The 18,898-nt window shown below is 38.3% G+C and overlaps 1 protein-coding gene across 1 annotated transcript in view; it reads right to left on the bottom strand.

Moving 5' to 3' along the window:
• Positions 1-18,898, bottom strand: part of SYTL5 (synaptotagmin like 5) — an 81,292-nt gene that overhangs the window by 34,135 nt on the left and 28,259 nt on the right. The window contains exons 4-5 of the mRNA XM_061378065.1: positions 17,685-18,180; positions 5,901-6,116 (exon numbers count right to left, since the gene is read on the bottom strand). Coding sequence (XP_061234049.1) covers positions 5,901-6,116; positions 17,685-17,803 — 335 coding nt within the window. The 5' untranslated portion in view covers positions 17,804-18,180. The remainder of the gene's footprint in view (positions 1-5,900; positions 6,117-17,684; positions 18,181-18,898) is intronic.

The following is an 18,898-nucleotide window of genomic DNA, read 5'->3' as shown; positions in this document are numbered from 1 at the left end:
CTGAACTGCCCATCTTCTTCATTGCGCAGATCTTATTAAGCAGTAATAAGAGCCACATTTTAAGCTTAGGTGCCAATTCCTTGGTAGGGCGATTCTCAGGATGCCCACAGCCATTCTGCTCTGACTTCAACAAGACAGACAGATCTAACGTAGACAATCCCCTCAACTGTGGCTCAAAACGTAGCAAATAAAGGGAGCATTGCCTTGTTTTAGTCAAGTTCTTCACCTCTCCAGCCAAGCCTGTTATCCACAGAAAAAGGCAAAAACCAGCAGCCATCAGCAGCCGAGTGTCACACGAAACAAGTCTAGAGGCCTCAACCTTCATTTCAGAACTTCATCCTTATCATCAATATTAGGGTCAGTCTTGAGATCCTGACTTCAACCGGCAGCCCTCTTTTCCAAAAGTATTCTTACCCAACAGATCATATTCTACAAAAATACCCCATTGTAATGAAATGAGGGAAAATCCTAAGCTTTGAATCTTTGAATTTCTAGGGCACTGATCCTGGATGTATTTTTCACATATGCTGAACAATTCACAGGGAGACTAGTGTTCATGTTGTCTTCATCATTCATACATGTCAGGAGTACCAATTAAAACAATTTTTGTTCTACGCATAAGTAGAAGTCAATTCAGGTTAAATGATTGCTTAAGTCTCTGACTCGCAGCTTGAATTTCATAATTGCATTTGACATTCTGAATCCAGAAGTGAAGAGCAAGATCTAAACAGTCATATAATAATGTTATTTTCACATTATGGAAAAGGGAGACTGTCTTTCCTACTGAGATAGTTTATCCTTCTTCTATTTCTGACACAGAACTTAAATGAACCATCCCCATATAGATGATTGTTTCAGTGAGGAAAGAAATAAGGACATTTACTCAACAGTACATCAAATCAGTGCTTGCAGGTTTGGGGTTTGTTTTAAAATGGGTCAAAGGTCCATGCTGACTGTAAATTACAGTATATTCATGTATTTTCCTTATTTTTCTTTGTCAGTTAGCATGTAGCATACAAAGTAAAAAAAAAAATGTATATGTTCTACCAAAACAGTGTCTAGATTTGGGCTTTCCAAGGAGTGCAACGTATGCTGAAAAAACTCACAGTGGTAAAAAAGCTTCACTATGCTTTTGAACATCCTGCCTAACCCACACCCACAGCAGAGGAGAGAAATTTAGTCTAGCTTCCTTTTCCCCTCTTGTTCCTCAAGTTATTTTGCTTCTTCCTTGGGAGCAAAATTTGGAAGGAAAAATGAAAAATGGCAGGACAAAAAGCTGTATAAAATGCAGCTTATACATGAGCATACCAAAACATAGACACTCATCTTTGTCTATATTCAATTCCACAGTGTATTTTTTATATAATAAATTAATTCCAGAGTAATTTTTAATATGCTGTGAGGCTATTAAATAGAATTTTTTACTATAAAAAGTAGGTAAACCTGCTTAGAAGCTAAGATGAAAAGAAATTATGAAAATAAAAGCCTGAAAATAAGTTGCTTACTAAAATATTTGAAATGCCTCTATTTTTAGGCTGCTAATGGGAATAAATGTTACTAAGATACTGATGAATTTTCATGACACTTTAAGATAACGTAATTATTTCAAAGATGAAGATAAATTTCCCATTATTGCTTTGTTCTGCTGTAATAACTTAGGCCACTTAGGTATTTTATCTTGCTGAAGAACTCAAATCAAAAGAAAAGCATTGTTCACAGATATCTAAGTATATTAGTAATGGGAAACACGGACAGCATCAAGATGCAGTATCAGCTCGTTAGCAGATGCTTAAAGAACTTGATTTCCCTCAACCTATTGATCATTTTAGATGCCAAATTTAAAAAGCAAATGAGCACATTTTGAGAAGATGCAGGGGGAAGAGTGACCTTTATTGAAAGTTTCTCTTTTAGCACCTATGTCTGAAAGCCCCTAATAATGTCAGTTCCTTGTATGCAGGGAATGGAGCAGAAAGCTTCTCCTCAAGTGCATTAGTATATACAGGCTTGATTTACCTCACTAAATACTGTAACCATGTGACCATCAAACACACAATCACAGAAATAAATACCGTCTTGCTCTCTGCCCTCAGTAACTGTAGAACTAAGAATTTTGAAGAAGACTAATCTCTAACTCTTCTTGACCTTTAAATGCTTTGTCTTGCAAATTTTGTCTTGTAAAAACTATAGGGCAAAGGGGAGGCAAACAATACTCATCTCTTTATGGCCATTCAAGGGGAACACCCTTTTTCAGTAACTGCAAATTGAAAAAAAATTTATATATAAATCTTAGAGTTATATACTAATGATCATATCTCACTATTCAAATTTAAATTCATTTCCTCCAAGTTACTAAATCTTTTTCTGAAAGTGAGGGTTTTTTTGAATGCAATTAATGCGTTGTTATGAGCATTGAGATCATCTCAGGAACTGCCTGGAGCAAACTACAAGGAGCTCAGCCATGTCCCTACCCGTTTAAAATCATTTCACAAAATCAAACATTTGAACATGTTTCATCACGGGTGCCAAAAGAAAAAGAGAGGGTAAAAAGTCCTATTTTCTTAACACTTTTTGCAAAGCCCCTAGCATGGTGAAGCAATCCAATCTCAGAGACACAAACACTGTATGCAGATCAATGCTACAGATCTAAAAGATCTTTCTTCTCCTCCTGCCTTTTGTTTGCTACTCATACAGAATAACTGCCTCTCAACACTGGATTCCTATTTTCTTTTTCTTGCTTTATAATCTTGCCAAAGGCCCTATTCACTTCAACTTACAATTAGCTCCTCCTTTAAATACAATTCAAAAAGCCTCAAAATTCTGATTTTCCTCGCATTTCTCACTTAAGTGAGAGAGAAGAACCGAAAGAATTAAAACTAGAACTATGCACAATGATTTAACTAAAATACCTATCTCAAACTTTCATTTCATACTGCCCACACAGAAGATAATGTCTCTTCCTACACCCAGCAGTGTAAAAGGCATTTTACACATCATTAGCTGTCACTACAGTCTCACAAAAACACTGGATACAAAAAAAAAAGAAAGGACAGAGATTTCTATTTAATAAAGATACCCAATGTAGAGATAACTTTAGCACTTGCAAGGTAAATTAGACTGGTTTGTAATAACTCAAAGGCAGTCTTCAACCAGAACTATTTTTCAAGATGATTGCTAAGACCACTGCTTGGTATACAGAATTGCAGCGCAATCACTAGAAGCAGAGTTTGCATATGTTTTGAGAAGTTACATCATCCATCTATTCAGCCCCAAAACATCTTTACTATCATCATTCTCAAGGGAAGCTTATCCAACCTGTTTTTAAAACAAGATTCTGCAACCTCTCCAAGTTTATATCAATATTCATACCACCTAGCCTAAATCCTTTCACTGCAATTTCAGTACCATATTATTTTGCTTATCTGAAGCAAGTACGTAGAATAGCCTGTATGCCTCCTCAACACAGCTGCCTTCTGTGGATTTAAAACTCAGTTATTTTCAGTTTTCTCTTGCCTGGGTCAAACACTTCTGAATCCTTCCATTACTCTGGGCATACTGTGTGCTAGGCTCATCATCATTTTCTGCTGAACTTTCTCCAGTTGGCCAACAGAAAGCATGCTACACAAAACAGGTCAGGTAACTACATAAAACAGGATTACATCATGTGTTTTACAGGCCATAATTCTGCCTGTACATCCCTGTGTGAAGCTGGAATTTTCTACAGTGGAAAATACTGTTGATTCATGTTCAGCTTTTCATTCAGTACAATACCCAGATCCTTTCCTAAGGAACAGCTGCATAAGCCATTTTTATTCTCATTCTGCAGCTGCATTTTTGCCCAGATGTAATACTTCTACATGCCCGTAGGGAGCCTCTGCTTGCCTTTCCTTCCAACCACTTCTCTAAATTGCAAGCATCACTATGAATCGTAATCTTGTCCTTCAGCATGCCTGTAGCACCTCTTAATTTGATGTCACCTGCAGGTGTAACTGTCAAACTCATCTGCTGCATCAAAGTCCTTAACTAAAGCATTTGGCAGTAAAAGCCAGGACATTTTCTGCTCTGTTCCACTGCCTTTTTATTTATTTTTGTTATGGCAGTGAAATATGCATAACTACTCTGAGAATGGAGCTTTATAATTCTGCAGGCAGTTCTGCAGTCACACTCACAGAATTTATTCCAGGGTATAACTCCCCTTGTTTATCAGCTTATAGATATGACATGAAGAAAGTATCAAAATGTTAACTTAAGTCAAGTTATAAGACATCAACAGATCCTTCTCTATTCACAAGGTCTGCCACACTATCAAAGGAGGAAATTAAAGTGATTTTGACATTATACCTTCTTGAGCCAACTCTTACTCATCATCCTGTGATCACTTGGCTTTTAAACAGCACAGCAATCATTTGTTTCAATATTTAAGAAACTAAGGGCAACTTGACAGGGTCAACAAATTCTTTGTTCTTTCTCTCTTCGTTTTAAAAGAGTAGTATTGTGTTTGCCATTCTCCTCTCTGTCATCTCATCTGCACCCCATCATTTCTGAAAGGCATAGCACTGAGATCATCTCAGGAACTGACTGAAGGAGCTCAGCCAGGCCCCATCCCATTTAAAATCATTTCACAAAATCAAACACTTGAGCATGTTTCATCTTCAGAGGTGAGACACCATCCTCTGGATGTGCCCACCGGCTGCAGAGAAAGTTAAGACATCTAGCTAAAAACAGATGTTAACCTTCTAAAGCTAAAGTCAGAAGGCACAAATCATAACCATATTCTGATGTATTAATTTTTCACTAACTGTTCAGGTAGCTGATCTAACTAGCAATTTAAGTTCATTCTCTAATAAAATTTACCAAAATCTTTATCTTCCTGACCTCTTCAGTTTGATAATATGTAAAAAGAAAAAACAAACCAAAACAACCAAAAACGCTACAAACAAGGAAGCACCAACAAAGAAGCCCCAACAAAACAAAACAAAAAAACACCAAAAAAAAAAAAGAATTAACCAAACAACCCTCTGAAATGACTCTGATTCTTTCCCCCTTTAACATGATTGCTTTATCCTGTCTTTTTCTTATACCACCCAGTTCTTACATCAGGATACATAACTGAGTTTTGTTGTCTAACACATTTCTCCTTTCCTTCATAGCTATTTTACTGCGTCAAGCTACAAAATCCCACATCACCATACCAATCAAGTAAGTCGTTCTTCCAATATACACCAAATAAGTATCTTTGAACATATAACATCTTTTTCCTTATTCACCTGATACTCTGTGTTAGAATACTGATTTCTTTTTCAGCACTGTGATCTGCTAACCCTCCTTCATTCCCCATGCTCAATATTCCAACCGTGGGATGTGTGATATCCCCTTTTGTTTTACCTCCCACCATAGCAGAATTTACTTTAGAATGCTCACTAACAGAGACATAAACACAGCCCTCTCTCTTGATGCAGAGATGTACAGTTACTACGAACACAGGAGGGGAAGAAAAAGAAAAAAAAGCACAGATAGAAACATGAACTGAAGTGTCTGGACTCATAATTTTTACATTTCTTTCCTCACAAATCCACCTACCATGTCAGTCAGAACATACAGACCTCACTTGTTCTTAATTCTGTTAATTTTGAAGTACTGAATGCTCACATTCATGTTTTCATAATGTGAACAGACTGTCACTGCCTTGTAACTAATTTTCTGTCATTTTTCAGAGCATCCCACCAACAGCTCAACATCTGTGATGTTTGCAGCTTTCTTTAGCAAGCAAGCTGGTTGAAACTGGCTAAGAACTGGGAAAAAAAAGATACTGCAAAATAAGCCTCCTCCCTTGCGTATTTGCTATGCACATGCTTTTGTGGTAAGGAGATGTAAAGCAGTAACACGAGCACAAAATTACTTACGCAATCTTGGCACACACAGAACACTTCCACTGCCCATCAGTTCCCACAACACGACACTTATTGCAAACTCGGAGCTTGCAGGTTTGGCACACATCTCCCCTGTTAAAGATTAAGCCCAAGCTTTTCTGACAGCGAACACAGACCCTGCTGTTGTCCTGTTGACAGTGACGGTTTCCACCTTTCCTTCTCACTTCCAGAAGCTCATTTTTCAATTTCCTAGAATTAAGCAAATAAAACATTTTAATTTGGAGACAGGACTCAATGATCTTCAAGGACTTTTTAACAGATTAAGATATAGCACTAAAAACTACAAGACACAAATAAGTACAATACTTTTTTTTTTTTAAATATTTGCTGTATTTTTTGACACACATCTGAAACAAGAATAAATGTGTCCTCTACCCTTCAGACATGCAGTCAAGAGGAAAATCTTGTGCTAGCTCAGTATTAGTAACTCTAAACAGCTGAGCATTTCTGGACAATTGGTAAGCCATCTTTGCTTGTCTCTCATCAATAATTCAAGTCATGCTGAGCCCTGGTTGACAGCATCTCAAAACTGGGACTACTCTATGTATCCAACACAAGGAAAAGAGAATCTTTCATGTAATTACCGTGCATGTAATACTACACCAGTGTAAATTTAGCTAGGAATGCATATGCACTGGCTATTCAAAGCCTAAAAAATACCCAAACAAAAACATCTAAGTAGATAGTGGCATTACGCTGTGATGTTACAATAAATAAATAAATAAGTTAAAAAAAAAAAAAAAGGAATGTCAGTTTAAATAATGTGGCTTGCTAATTATCAGTTTTGCCACTGACTCTGCAGGATAAAAAACTGTTGCTGTTTAAGGCCTAACCCTGAAGGCTGCAGTTCCAGTGGGGTACGACGTGGGTCCTTAACAACAAAATAACTGTGAGATGTAACTACTATATTTCTAACAGGCAAAAACCCCAGGGACTAAGCTCTGACAGAATTAGGTTATCTGTGGATACACTGCCTTGCTAAAAGGTTGGCTAGCATTTTCCTTCCCATGGGATCCCATGAACTACAGCTGCACTGCAGCCACCTGGCCTGCAGATGCTCAACCTCTGACAGCTTTTGGAAAAAGAGCATGAAGAGCATGTGCAGTCTCTTCAGGCAGCGACTAAAAATTCTGTCAAGTCTTTTGCTCTGCTGGCCTCTACTGAAAAGTAGAAAAAAATCTTTTCTTCATTCTACTTTGGACCCTTCTCCCACATTCAACCTGAAGAGTCTTTCTTTCATTCCATAGCCTTCAAAAATCTGTCCAAGCTTCATGAGCTTTCTTGGTACTTTGCGAACTGTTCTTGCAGTTTACCAATTGCACCTTACATCTACCTACTTCCTGCAGAGATACATGCAGTTATAGGTACACATCCATTTTCTTCTTCTGTCAGTCAGCCCATTCCAAATGCAGACGGACGATCTGCACTCCAGCAACTGCCAGCTGTGTTCCAATATTGCCATTGTGCAGAGGGAAGGCAGATGATCACTACTTTTACCGCCCCCTCCTTGGATCCACTTCCTAGACAAGCTGCCTTCGAACAACAAAAGTCGATCTATCTCCTTATTCTGGACCAAAAACTAAGAGGAAAAAAACAAAAACAGCCCACCCGCCCCCCTCCCGCCAACAACCAAACACCACCCCTGTGACTAAATTCTCCCAATCGACACCATTTTAAAAGATAAAACATATTTACCCAGCCGAGTAACAAATAGAGCTTTCATTGCTTGTGAAGACATCTAATTATCATCAAGGCTATGGTCACTTGCATTTCACTAAATACAAAATGCCTGATGATGTACTGTCCCCTACAGCCCACGGAGAAGAAGCAGGTTGTCTCCCTACAGCCCATGGAGTAGTATGCTGGAGCAGACATACACCCTGCAGCTTGTGGCAGACCCCATGCTGGAGCAGGTGGACATGCCCTGAAGGAAGCTGCAGCCCACAGAGAGTGCCTGCTGGAGCAAGCTCCTGGCAAGAACTGAGTCCCAGGACACACACAAGGGCAGTCTGCCCCTGAAGGATTATACCCCTCTCAAAAGGACCTATGCTGGAACAGGGGAAAAGGGGGGAAAGTGTGCGGGGGAAGGAGTGGCAGAGAAAAAGCATTATGAGCTGACCCCAACCCTCATTCCTTATCCCCCTGCACCACTTCTGACAGGGGTGAAGATCGAAGAGTCAGGAACAAGGACTGAAGCTGAGCCTGGGAGGAATGTGGGGTTTCAGGGAAAGGTGTTTTCAGTTTTGTCCTTGTTTCTCTGTATCCTAATTTTTTTTTTTTTTTAATTTTATTAAATTGACAAATGAAATTAATTTTCCTCAAGTCATGTCCATTTTGCCCATGGTACACGATCTCCCTGCCATTATCTTAATCCACGAGCTTTTTTCATCCCATTTTCTCTGCCTGTCCTGGTCAGGGAAGGAGAGAGAATGTGTCTTGGTGGGTGTATAGCAGCCAGCCAAGATCAATTCACCACAGACTCCTTTCCCCCTTCCTGTCTACTTGTTCGTTCTGAGCCTCCTTCAGCAGGAAAAACAGCTTACTAGTACTAGGGAGACACCTTTATTTCTGGGGAAGAAGAGGGCAAATCAGAACACTGCACAGAAAACGTTCTCTTATTGTTTACCCACCACTTACCAGAGTTTCATCTGCTCACCAATCCACAATAATGGCAACTTAGGCAACTGAAAACCTTGGAATTTTTGAATGCCTTCAAAATCCTCTCCCCTCAGAGTCACATGATTGATTCCACACTAAAATGATACTCAAAACTTAAAAATCTGTATCTGGTCCCCTGGGTATGTTTGAGCTTCTCTTTACAACCACAAAGGACAGGCTTTCCTCTTCCTTCCACTCATTCACAAGTACCCCTAGGGTACACTGCTGCTGGCTGTCCTCCAGAATTTGTCACTGATCATAACACTCTCAACCCAGAAGCTCAGCAAGTTCAGGCTGCCCCACTGTCTATTTACAGTCTGTACTTTAATAACATCCTCAGTGACAAACTCGTGGTGTCAAAAGCCTTGCCAAAGTCAAAATAATCAACATCCACTGCTCTCCCCTCATCTACTAAATCAGTCATTTCTCTACAGGTGATCAAGTTGGTCAAGCATGACTTCCCCTTGGTGAATCCATCCTGATTATTCCTGCTGACCTTGTTCCTCAAGTGCCTGGAAGGCATTTCCAGGAATCAAGGCGACGCCATCGTCATAACAGCCTATAATTCCCTGGGTCTTCCTTCTTGTCCTTTTTGAAGGTAGGAATGACATCTGCTTTCCTCCAGCCCTCAGACACCTCTCCCAGTCACCACAATCATTCAAAGATTATTGACAGTAGCCTTGCAATGATGTTGACCAACTCCCTCTGCACTCATGTGTACATCCCATCACAGTCCAGTGCAGTCCAGTCTGTCCAGATTGTTTAAATATTCCCTAGCCTGATTCTCTTCTACTGAAGGCAAATTTACCTTGTCCTGAACTTTCACAATGATCTCAGGGGGCTAGGATTCCTGAAGACTCGTCTTACCAGTAAAACAGAGGTGAAGAAGGCATTGTGCACCTTTGCCTTTTCCACATGCTTTCTCACTAGGTCCTCTGTTTTGCAGGCCCACATCTTCATTCAGAAGGTGAACATTGTTAACCATCAGATCTAAAAAGGGTCAGAATACTAAGCACTAGCAAAGGCTCATTTTTCATACGATTTATTTACAGTGGCTCATTTTTAGTTAAAAAATAAAATCAAAGTGGTCCATTGCATTTCCGGAACTCCACAAGCAGTAGGATGCCATTGATATAAGGAAAGCAAGTGCCTGGAAAACATAGGGTTAAAATACTTTTAACTTAACTTAGGTCTAAGATGGAGAACAATGTTTGTGTTGTAAGTCTGTGGTGTGATAACAGAATTTAGTAGCCTTACTAACAAGAGTGAATTGTTTCCTTTCATCCTTCTAATGAGTAAAGTATTTCTTACCATCCTTCTAATTATCAGTTAGTTTAGAGACAGTGACTCCCAAATATCTGCTAGCTTGGGAGGCAATAAATTTTGTACAAAGATCACACTGTTCTAAATCTTTGCCAGCTATCAGAAACTTGCAGATACTGTTGGTTTCAGCTAATCTGTGATTACTGGGGCATCCAAGTGTGCCAAAGGTGAAAAGTGCACCGTGAGGAAGACTGCTTACTTCATCTTGAAGACCCCTGCCCACGACCATTGGAGGGCAGTGCGCAAGTGCCAAAAGGGAGGAGATTTATGATAATGAGTACCTAAACTAATTGTAATATCCCCACCTAACTCTTGGGAACCTAATGAATATGCATGTTGGTGTGTAATAAATATCTGCTTGCTTAACCCCTCGGTGTGTGAGTTAGGAGGAGTGATCCCCCTTGCACCCAGCGCTGTAATAAACATACCTGTTTATAACTCCGAGTTGTAGAGTCTGATTTCATGTTTCACCATCTTTTTGGTAATTGTCTGTGTCCTATAGACTGCATCTAGATTTCTAATGTTGAAACAAAACCTTCACTGACCTCTGTCCATTCCACCCTTCTACTTCCCCCCTACAATGTTCAGGCCTTGTTGTGTGCTTAATTAGAAGCATCATTGGGCACAAAGTCTGTGTTTTAAATAGTTCCAATGTAAAATAAGGAAATCTCTATCAGCTGAAGACAACACACAGTGCATTTTTAAGCAAAAGCTTGCTTAGAGATAAACATACTGAAAAACTTAGCAATATTCTTTTGACATTAAAAAGGCATTATTCCTACTATCCAGTAGTAGTGACTGCAACAGTATTTTCCACTGCTTATGCCATACAAAATCTTTAATTCTTATCAGATGATAGTTGATCAGCTAACAGTATGAATTCCAAATAGTGTTTGCTCTTGTTTTGTTTTTTAATACAGAGCTGCCTTTGATGACTTTCTGGGAATGGAGATAAATCAACCCACAGCTTCTCTGCTCACTTAATCAAACAAATAAACAATGAAAATTTAAAAAGCAAGCAAACAATGTATGGACAGATATACTGGATATGAACTTTCTTTTGGAGTTCCCTATATTATCTGTTGAATTGAACTATTGATTCAATGTAGCAAATATGTTCAGATCTTAAGAAAATAAAGAATGAAATGTCTCAAGGGCCAGGAAGAGTAGGAGGAGGTGGGTGAGCCATCTGAAAAAATCCATCATCATAACACCCTCTAAACAGCCACAGTCTAGCTGCACTACCTACACAATATTGAAAAGGGATAGCAAGTGCAGCATGTAGCTGGTCTGACTTACCGCTACTCTCCATCAGCCAAAACAGGAGCCAGCTGTGTATAAACACACAATGTTCTTTTGCCATTCAACATTTGAGCTTTCGTAAATTTTAAAGGAACCCAATTAGCCATGCAGTTAGATATTTTTAATCTCAAATACTAAACAAGAATTAATCTTTATCAATTCTCTCCTAGTAATATGAAAGAGAAAATAAACTCAGCAGAAGCCAATTTAATTAGCTGCTGATAAAAAAGAATCTTATCATACACTCAAGTTTCTAAACCATCTATCTACTGCAACAGATATTTGATAAAAGATAGCTATTAAAAATAAGTTTGTTACTACCAAGGACAGCAAAATATTTAGCCATTCCTCTAACTGTGGAGAAAATATGTTAAGTGTACTGGAGAAGAGTTCTGTTGTAACTAGAATTCCAGGCAACACTGAATGACTTAATCTAAGCCTTTCCAAAGTGGCTCCCATAAAATACCAAAGCAAGAGACAAACACAGACTTAGCCAACACCAAACTAGTGAAATCTAGTCAAATCCTAGATTACGTTCATCCAACGAGTGAATCTGAAAACCTGATGCCTTGAAAAGATGAGGAAAAGAATGCAGGCATCAAGGACCACAGTTTTACAAAAATCAAATTAAGGAGCAGCAAGCAGTCATAGCTCTCAGCACAGCTGCCCACTACCTAACAAGAGGCCCTGAAAGATTCTGACTCTTTATTACTATACTAAAACTCACAAGGCAGTCAAAGGCACTCATTCATCCACAAATGCAGCCTTCAGAAATAGAATACTCCCAAAGCCTTATAATCCTTCAAAGAGGAAAAAAATAATGAGAAGCTTTAACAGATCTGTTTTTTCTTAATAGTATGCTTTACTTTAGAGAATGTTTATTCCCCAGATACAGAAAAGCAGAATAGGTATGTTGCTGCAAGAGGCACGACACTTGCTGCTCAAGCTATTCACTTGAACATTATCATGCCCTCTAACTTTCTGAGCACAATCCACTTGCTTTCAGTCAGGTAACTTTTTCTTTAAAATACCAATCTGATTGATTTTTATTTTTTTTCTTTTTCATTTCAGTAGGGTTTTAGAAGCCTTTTCATTCTGAAAAATAAATTCGACCTCATCTCATCTCCCTTTTGGTAAAAAATAGTGTTGAATACAATGGCATACCTGGTTCCTCAATTTGATTTTCAAATTTGTCCTGCAACTTCCTTCTCCCCATTTCAAATGACTTTTTTATCTTAAGATGTAGAGCAGTAGAATCCAAGTACTCCTAACTTCATTTGGCATTCTAAATCTCCAGAGTTCAGAGAGTCATAAAAAATTGCAGAAAATAAGTAAATAAATAAATCCTGTTCTCAATCAACTCTAATTAAATATTTCATTAGGAAAAGAAATATTAGATATACAAAACTGGTGCAGTCTTGCACCTGTTCTTAACACAGTTCTGCTTCCTGCACAGATGAGTTGACACATCCTCCTTTTGAAGCTGCACAGCTGTTAACTTAGATAGATACTAGAGAATTTTTCTGTGTACAAACTGGTATCAACATACTTCTGCAGCCGATGGATAAAGGAAATTTCCTCCCCAGACTGATTCCCAGTACCTCCTCCAAATTCAACCAAATTTGCTCCACTCTCTGAAAGAACGTGTGGAAAGTAATAGTAAATATTATTGACAATTCAGCAAAGGATGTGCTATTACCAGTTTCCATTGTGATTTCCTTTGAATTGTAAAATCTAGACATTTGAGTACCAGAAGCTTTTTAGGTTCTTATTTTATAAGCACAGATTTTTCACATTTTGCTTACGTGAAAGATCTGTGTGATAACAAATACCTGAAGAGTATCAGAGTATAGGGGTATACTGGTGACAAGAAAGGAACCAGGGAGAGGTGAAGAATGAATTTGCAAAGAAAAGAACTTGAGAACTGGTGTAATGAATGGTTGAACAGAGCCCAGTGAAGAGAAGGAAAGGAGGCATGGGAACTGAAATAATATTGAATACTGTAATGATGACAAACTTCCACAGATAAACATTTCTGAGTAGCTCCCTCATCCTCTCATCTAAAAATTGGTACAAAAATAATAATAAAAGATATAATGCAAATTTTTTGTTGGCTTCTTACTAGTCTTTCATCAAATAAATTGTTCCTAAAGCATGAGAATTAGTCTCCATCAGAAATTCTTTCACCAATGGATGATCTTCATTCTTGAAGAACAATGAAAAGCAAAACAGGCATTTCTACCCTTAGAGTACTGGCAATAGTGGTTACTTAGAGTCTCTGGTTCAAAAAATAACTATGTGTTAAATTCACTTGACAAATGAGATGGCTGCCAGACAATCAACATCCTAAACTTCCCATACATGTATGAATGAGCAATATGCATAAACATAAGGACTCTTTCCTTCAAAGCTTTGCAAAAACACAAACCATATATCATACTGTGTACTATGTTGCTTATAAACAAGTCAAAACATATACTTAGCAGTTAAATCAATTCTCATTTCCCTTACTCAGACTCACTTTTTTTCCCCTAAAGTACTTGCCTGTAGTTACCACATGGTGGTATCCATGCTAACAGTTTCTCCTATATTGTAATGAAGTTTAATACCCTGTTGCTTCTCTTGATCTGTTTGGACTGATAAAGAGATGCCATTATAGTTAACTGAAAAGACAGGAATGTTGTCTTTCCTTGTCAATACAGATCTGGGTCTGGTGTAATTCTTCCACAACTTCTGGCAACGTAAGTGCTAAGGGAGTGATTCAAGTAATAATCTAATAAAGCCTCATCCTTGGAAGAAATTGACATGCTTCTCATTTTATCAGTTCAGCAATTATTAGGCTGGTCTCTTCTAAAAGCCTGGTATTGACAGCTTTGATTCATAAGGTAAGAAACTTTCTATTTTAAATGCTGCCTAGGAAAATAGTCAAGGTAAGAAAGCAATGTACATTAGCAGTAAGTTTGCCATATATATTTGCTCTGTAATAGCATAATAATATTGAGATGAAGAGCTAGCTCCAAAGGCAAAATGCTGTGACCATCAGACCCAGTTCCCTGTGTAACACCATGGTGGGGGAGGATGCAGTGGGGCTGCTGTTGGAACAGAAACAACCCAATAACAGTTAGATCAAACACCCTGAGCACATGGTCCACCCCCTACCTGTCCCCTTCTTTCAGCAAATACATTATTTTGAGTTAGTATTGATTTCATTATTTGTAACACAATGCATTAAAAGTAACATGGGTTTTCATAAATGGGGTCTTAAAAGAACAAAACTGTTTAAGGTAATAAAAGGATGGGGAATAAGAAGAGATACACGTTTCAGTCCAAAGCATCTAGTTTAGAATGTTCTGGCATTACCTGGATGAAAGTTTCTCACAGCAACTCGCATGTTAAAAAACCCTACTTTTTCACCTTCAGTATAGTCACGTTCACTATTTTTAAATCTATATAATTTAACGATTTCACTCAATCTTAGCATTTGCGAACAATCATGATGGTCATTCAACAGACATCAAAAGCATTGTAGAGAAACGTTTAGAACACTGTAGCTATTTGTACAAGTAAACTACTAACAGCTTTGAAACAATATTCAAAGAAAATTTCCACTCGCATACGATTCACATAAACCCTAATATTAAGCAGGCTGCTTATTTGTATCATCAAAACTAGACGTATCAAAAACCGCATAAAGAGTACTTGATGCCTTCTGTGTTGCTCTTGCATGCAGGTGAAATGTCTGTACAACAGAAAAAAAAATAAGAACAGCCACCTGCATTCCAGAGCACAAATATAAGCAGCAATAGTGAAAATAATGTTTACTGTGGGGTGGTGAGGCACGGGAAGGCTGCCCAAGGAAGCTGTGAATGTTCCATCCCCTGCACTCTTCAAGGCCAGGTTAGACAGAGACTTGGGCAACATGTTCTAGTGGGAGGTGTGCCTGCCCATGGCAGGGGGCTTGGAACTAGATGATCTTAAGGTCCTATCCATCCTAATCATTCTATGATTCTATGATAATTCTTAACAATTTAATTATTAGGACATCCTCCTACATTCACTTTTGCTCTCATGTTAAACAGAAAGATGCTTTCAAGTTATGGTGGCTTTTGAAGACAAGTAGGAACAGAAAAAAACAATCAAGATAGATTCAGAAAAAATGCAGCAGACTAGAAATTTTTCAGAACAATATACAAGTAAACATCTTGCCAGAATGACAAATGCTTTGAAAATAAATACAAAGGGACTTGTTCTTCTGTGATGTACTTCAATAAAATATATAACAGATTGCACCAAATGGAATTCCAAAGAGAACAAATGTTTCTCTGAAGTATACTTGTAAGCCATGATTAAAGATATCCTTGCCAAGCTGTATTCAAAAAGAAAAAATATGAAGTCTCATAGGAAGCCATTACCTACCCAGTTCTTTATCGTTTCTATATCTTGGATGTCTTTATATAAGACTACATTGCCCCATTACTTGCAGAGTATGGTCTAATGAAAATTCTCCAAGTACACTCTGAATCTATAACCCACTGGCTCATATATAGGTGGCTAGAAGCACGCAGAAACATCATGTTGCACTGTTACCATAATTAGCATTATATTTCAGGTTAACTTAATTTCCAGCCTTTGCTTTTCCATTTATATCAAAACACACATCAACCAATACCCCCTGCCACTTTAATAAACTACATCCTACAGAGGTGCCTTGGCTTCTTAGACTCAACCGGTTTTGACAGTGACTTGCAGTAGTGCCAAAAAAAGAAAGAAATCAGGTGTTTTAAGACACCATATTAAAAAAAAAACAAAACCAAAAAACCAAAAAAATCCAAGCCCACACAAAAAACTCCCCATGAAACCAACCAAAGCAAGCAAACCAACCAACACAAAGCAAACAAAACAAACCACAAAACCACCAAAACAAACAAACAAATGAACAAACAAACAAAAACCCACCACAAAACCTAGAGTTTCCAGTTTAGATTGGGAAATGACAGTGCCAGACAAAGTAAGTTTCTGGGGGCCTTGGGAAGCTAGTTATCTGATAACACTGCTGCAATTTATACCAATGCCTTTGATCAATGACTACTGGCTCATCACATACTTTCGAGGCCACCGCTTTCAAAAAACTGAAATACTTACTTTGAAATGCTTATCCTATTACAAATTAGAGCACAATGTCTGGAACAAATGGCGTTCCATCTGTTTTCTTGTGTTCTGTTTTCTTCTTCACATGACAAATCATCAAAAAAAACATCTGACAAATCATGAAAAACACTATGTTTCCCCCGTTAAATGGGCTGCACACCAACAGGAACATTGCATTTAGACTTCGCTCTCTCAAGGTAGAAAGACTTCCAAACCCAATGGCTAACTCTGCATGGATTTCCAAATAATAGTTTTTATACAAAAGAAGCCTCAGCAGGTGCTGAACACACATCTTTGCAATGCACAATGTCTAAAATTCTTTTTAGCAAATCAAAGGGAAGAACAGTGCATCCTGGCCCTGGAATACACAGACAGAAACCAGCAAAGGCTTGAAATCTTCCCTTTGTCAACCATTACACTCAGCAGCCTCACCAAGTGCTGCATACATCCATGCTAAGCCTATTTCTCACAACCAGCACTGTATAAAAGTTTAAAAGGGCAGTGAGAAGCAAGAGGAAGCATCAGCAACACGCTAGGAAAACATATGAACCTTTGCAGAGCAGATACTTAGCTGGAATACCTCAATTTGAGTCATCTAAAATAGCTCTCAGCCTGCCTCTACACATTGTTCTCTGAACTTTGCTTTTTACTTTTTTTTTCCTCAGAAAAGAACACATGGACTCTATTAATACCCTGAGTCTCTATTTCCCCTTTGAATGAGTTTGGGATCCATACCTGAGATTTTCAGTTTTACTTTTGTATTAGTAAGTAAAACCAAGTAATTAAAAATGAAGTGCCCCTTCTCCTACCTATTCTTTAAGTACTGCAACAGAAAGAAGAAGGTCAAAGTCTTGCATTTGCTCCATATTGTATTGCCTCCTGTAGAGAGGCAGATGCCTACTTTCTCCTTGTGCGCCTTCCAAGCTTCCCTTCGCACAGTCAGCTCTGAAGGCACAAAGCATACAGCGCCTCTCAGAGGAATAAAGATCAAGAACATCACTAAAGCCTTCCTTGCACAGGTGGAGAAATTCAGCCAAAGTGGGCAAAGTCCACAGAACCTGAAATTTAAAAACCCTGTTGTGTATTTCTGCACTTGTGATTTTTCTTAGACTTTTCCCTTGAAGCAATGGACAAAATCTTTTGTTTACAGGTGACCACACTAGCAAGCAATTTTCTTTTTAGAACACTTTACTTTCACTTATAATTAACTGTGCCACCTCCCAACATTCATCCTTCTTCTGAAGCATCTAGAAAATTCCCACTGGTTACCACAAAAATATCTATCATAGGGCCCATATTTTTAAGAACAGTAATAGAAAGGATTACCTTATCCTTTTATCTTCAATCTTTTTCAGATACTCATCTCTCTTCAAAACTCCCAATATTGTTTCCCGTTCATGTTCCAACAAAAATGACAAATTGATGATCTCCAGGTGCTTTGTCATGGTTCTTCAACAGCCACTCTTTCAATGACTGCTTTGTCCAGTCAATTTCTCCAACGTTTTGCTTGCACGAGTCCAAAGGCACGTTTGTGTCAGCGTTACAAGATCCACACAGTAAAGAGATATTTTGAAAAATGCTTCTGAAGTTAACCAGGGGTCAAGATTGTATTTCTTTGCCTCCCAGCTATGCAAGAAATCAAGGTTTCTTCTTTGTTTCTTCCCCAAGAAAGCCAGTCATTTTCCTAGTTATTGAATGCCCTTCTGCTCACTGGCACACTGCAAGCCTTCAGCCTGTTTTCACAAACAGCTACAGAATCAGCTTCCTGGCATAACCATAGTTTGGAGCCACAAAACAGCTGGGTATATTTATTTCAAACAACCTGAAAGGCAAAGCAAGCAAACAAAATAGGTGTAGGTGATTTTGACATTACCATCACAGTCTGATTTGAGAAAGGCTTAATCTAGTAATGGTTTGAAAGCTGCCAAAGAACAGCTTGCAGACTATCAGGTTGGCTTAGGAGCTACTTATATGTCATGTTTTCTATCTTGTCATTTATTTACTTGCTCATGTTTAGTTATTATGCTCCCATAAGGGCTCTGCAATTATCTTCCTACTGCAATATGCTTAAATGACTATATTCACCTTGTAATATTTTTCATCCTAACAGTAATAAGCATGGGTCTGGTGGAAGGAATGATTCTATTAATTTCCCTGAGATTAAGGGAGAAGTAAAATTAATGACTGGAAAGGCTTCAGAAGACAGCACTGGATCTAAGGCTCACCTCAAAAGAAGTATACACCTTCATCCCAGCATTCATAGTCAAGTCAGAGAAATAGGAACTTTCAATGAGTGATTTATCCACTTACTGCAGACATTGAATTTTGGATGACACATTCTAGAAATGCCCGTTCCCTTCCGGTAAATACAGCCAGAATTTGGAGTGACTTAATAACATGTAACCACCCAGAAGTAAGAAAAGTATCTTCTTTTTTTTCTTTTTTTTTTGAGTTTCATGGGGGTTTTTGTTTGGGTTGTCTTCTTGGTTTTTGATTTGGGTTGGTTTGTTTGTTTTGTGGGGGGAAGGTGTGTTTGTTTT

The sequence above is a fragment of the Neopsephotus bourkii genome, unplaced genomic scaffold, assembly GCF_033783945.1.
Source record: "Neopsephotus bourkii isolate Nb327-2 ecotype Australia unplaced genomic scaffold, CSIRO-AGI_Nbou_v1 NB_1763, whole genome shotgun sequence".
NCBI classification, from domain to species: domain Eukaryota; kingdom Metazoa; phylum Chordata; class Aves; order Psittaciformes; family Psittacidae; genus Neopsephotus; species Neopsephotus bourkii.
This window is presented reverse-complemented; position numbering and strand designations above follow the sequence as displayed.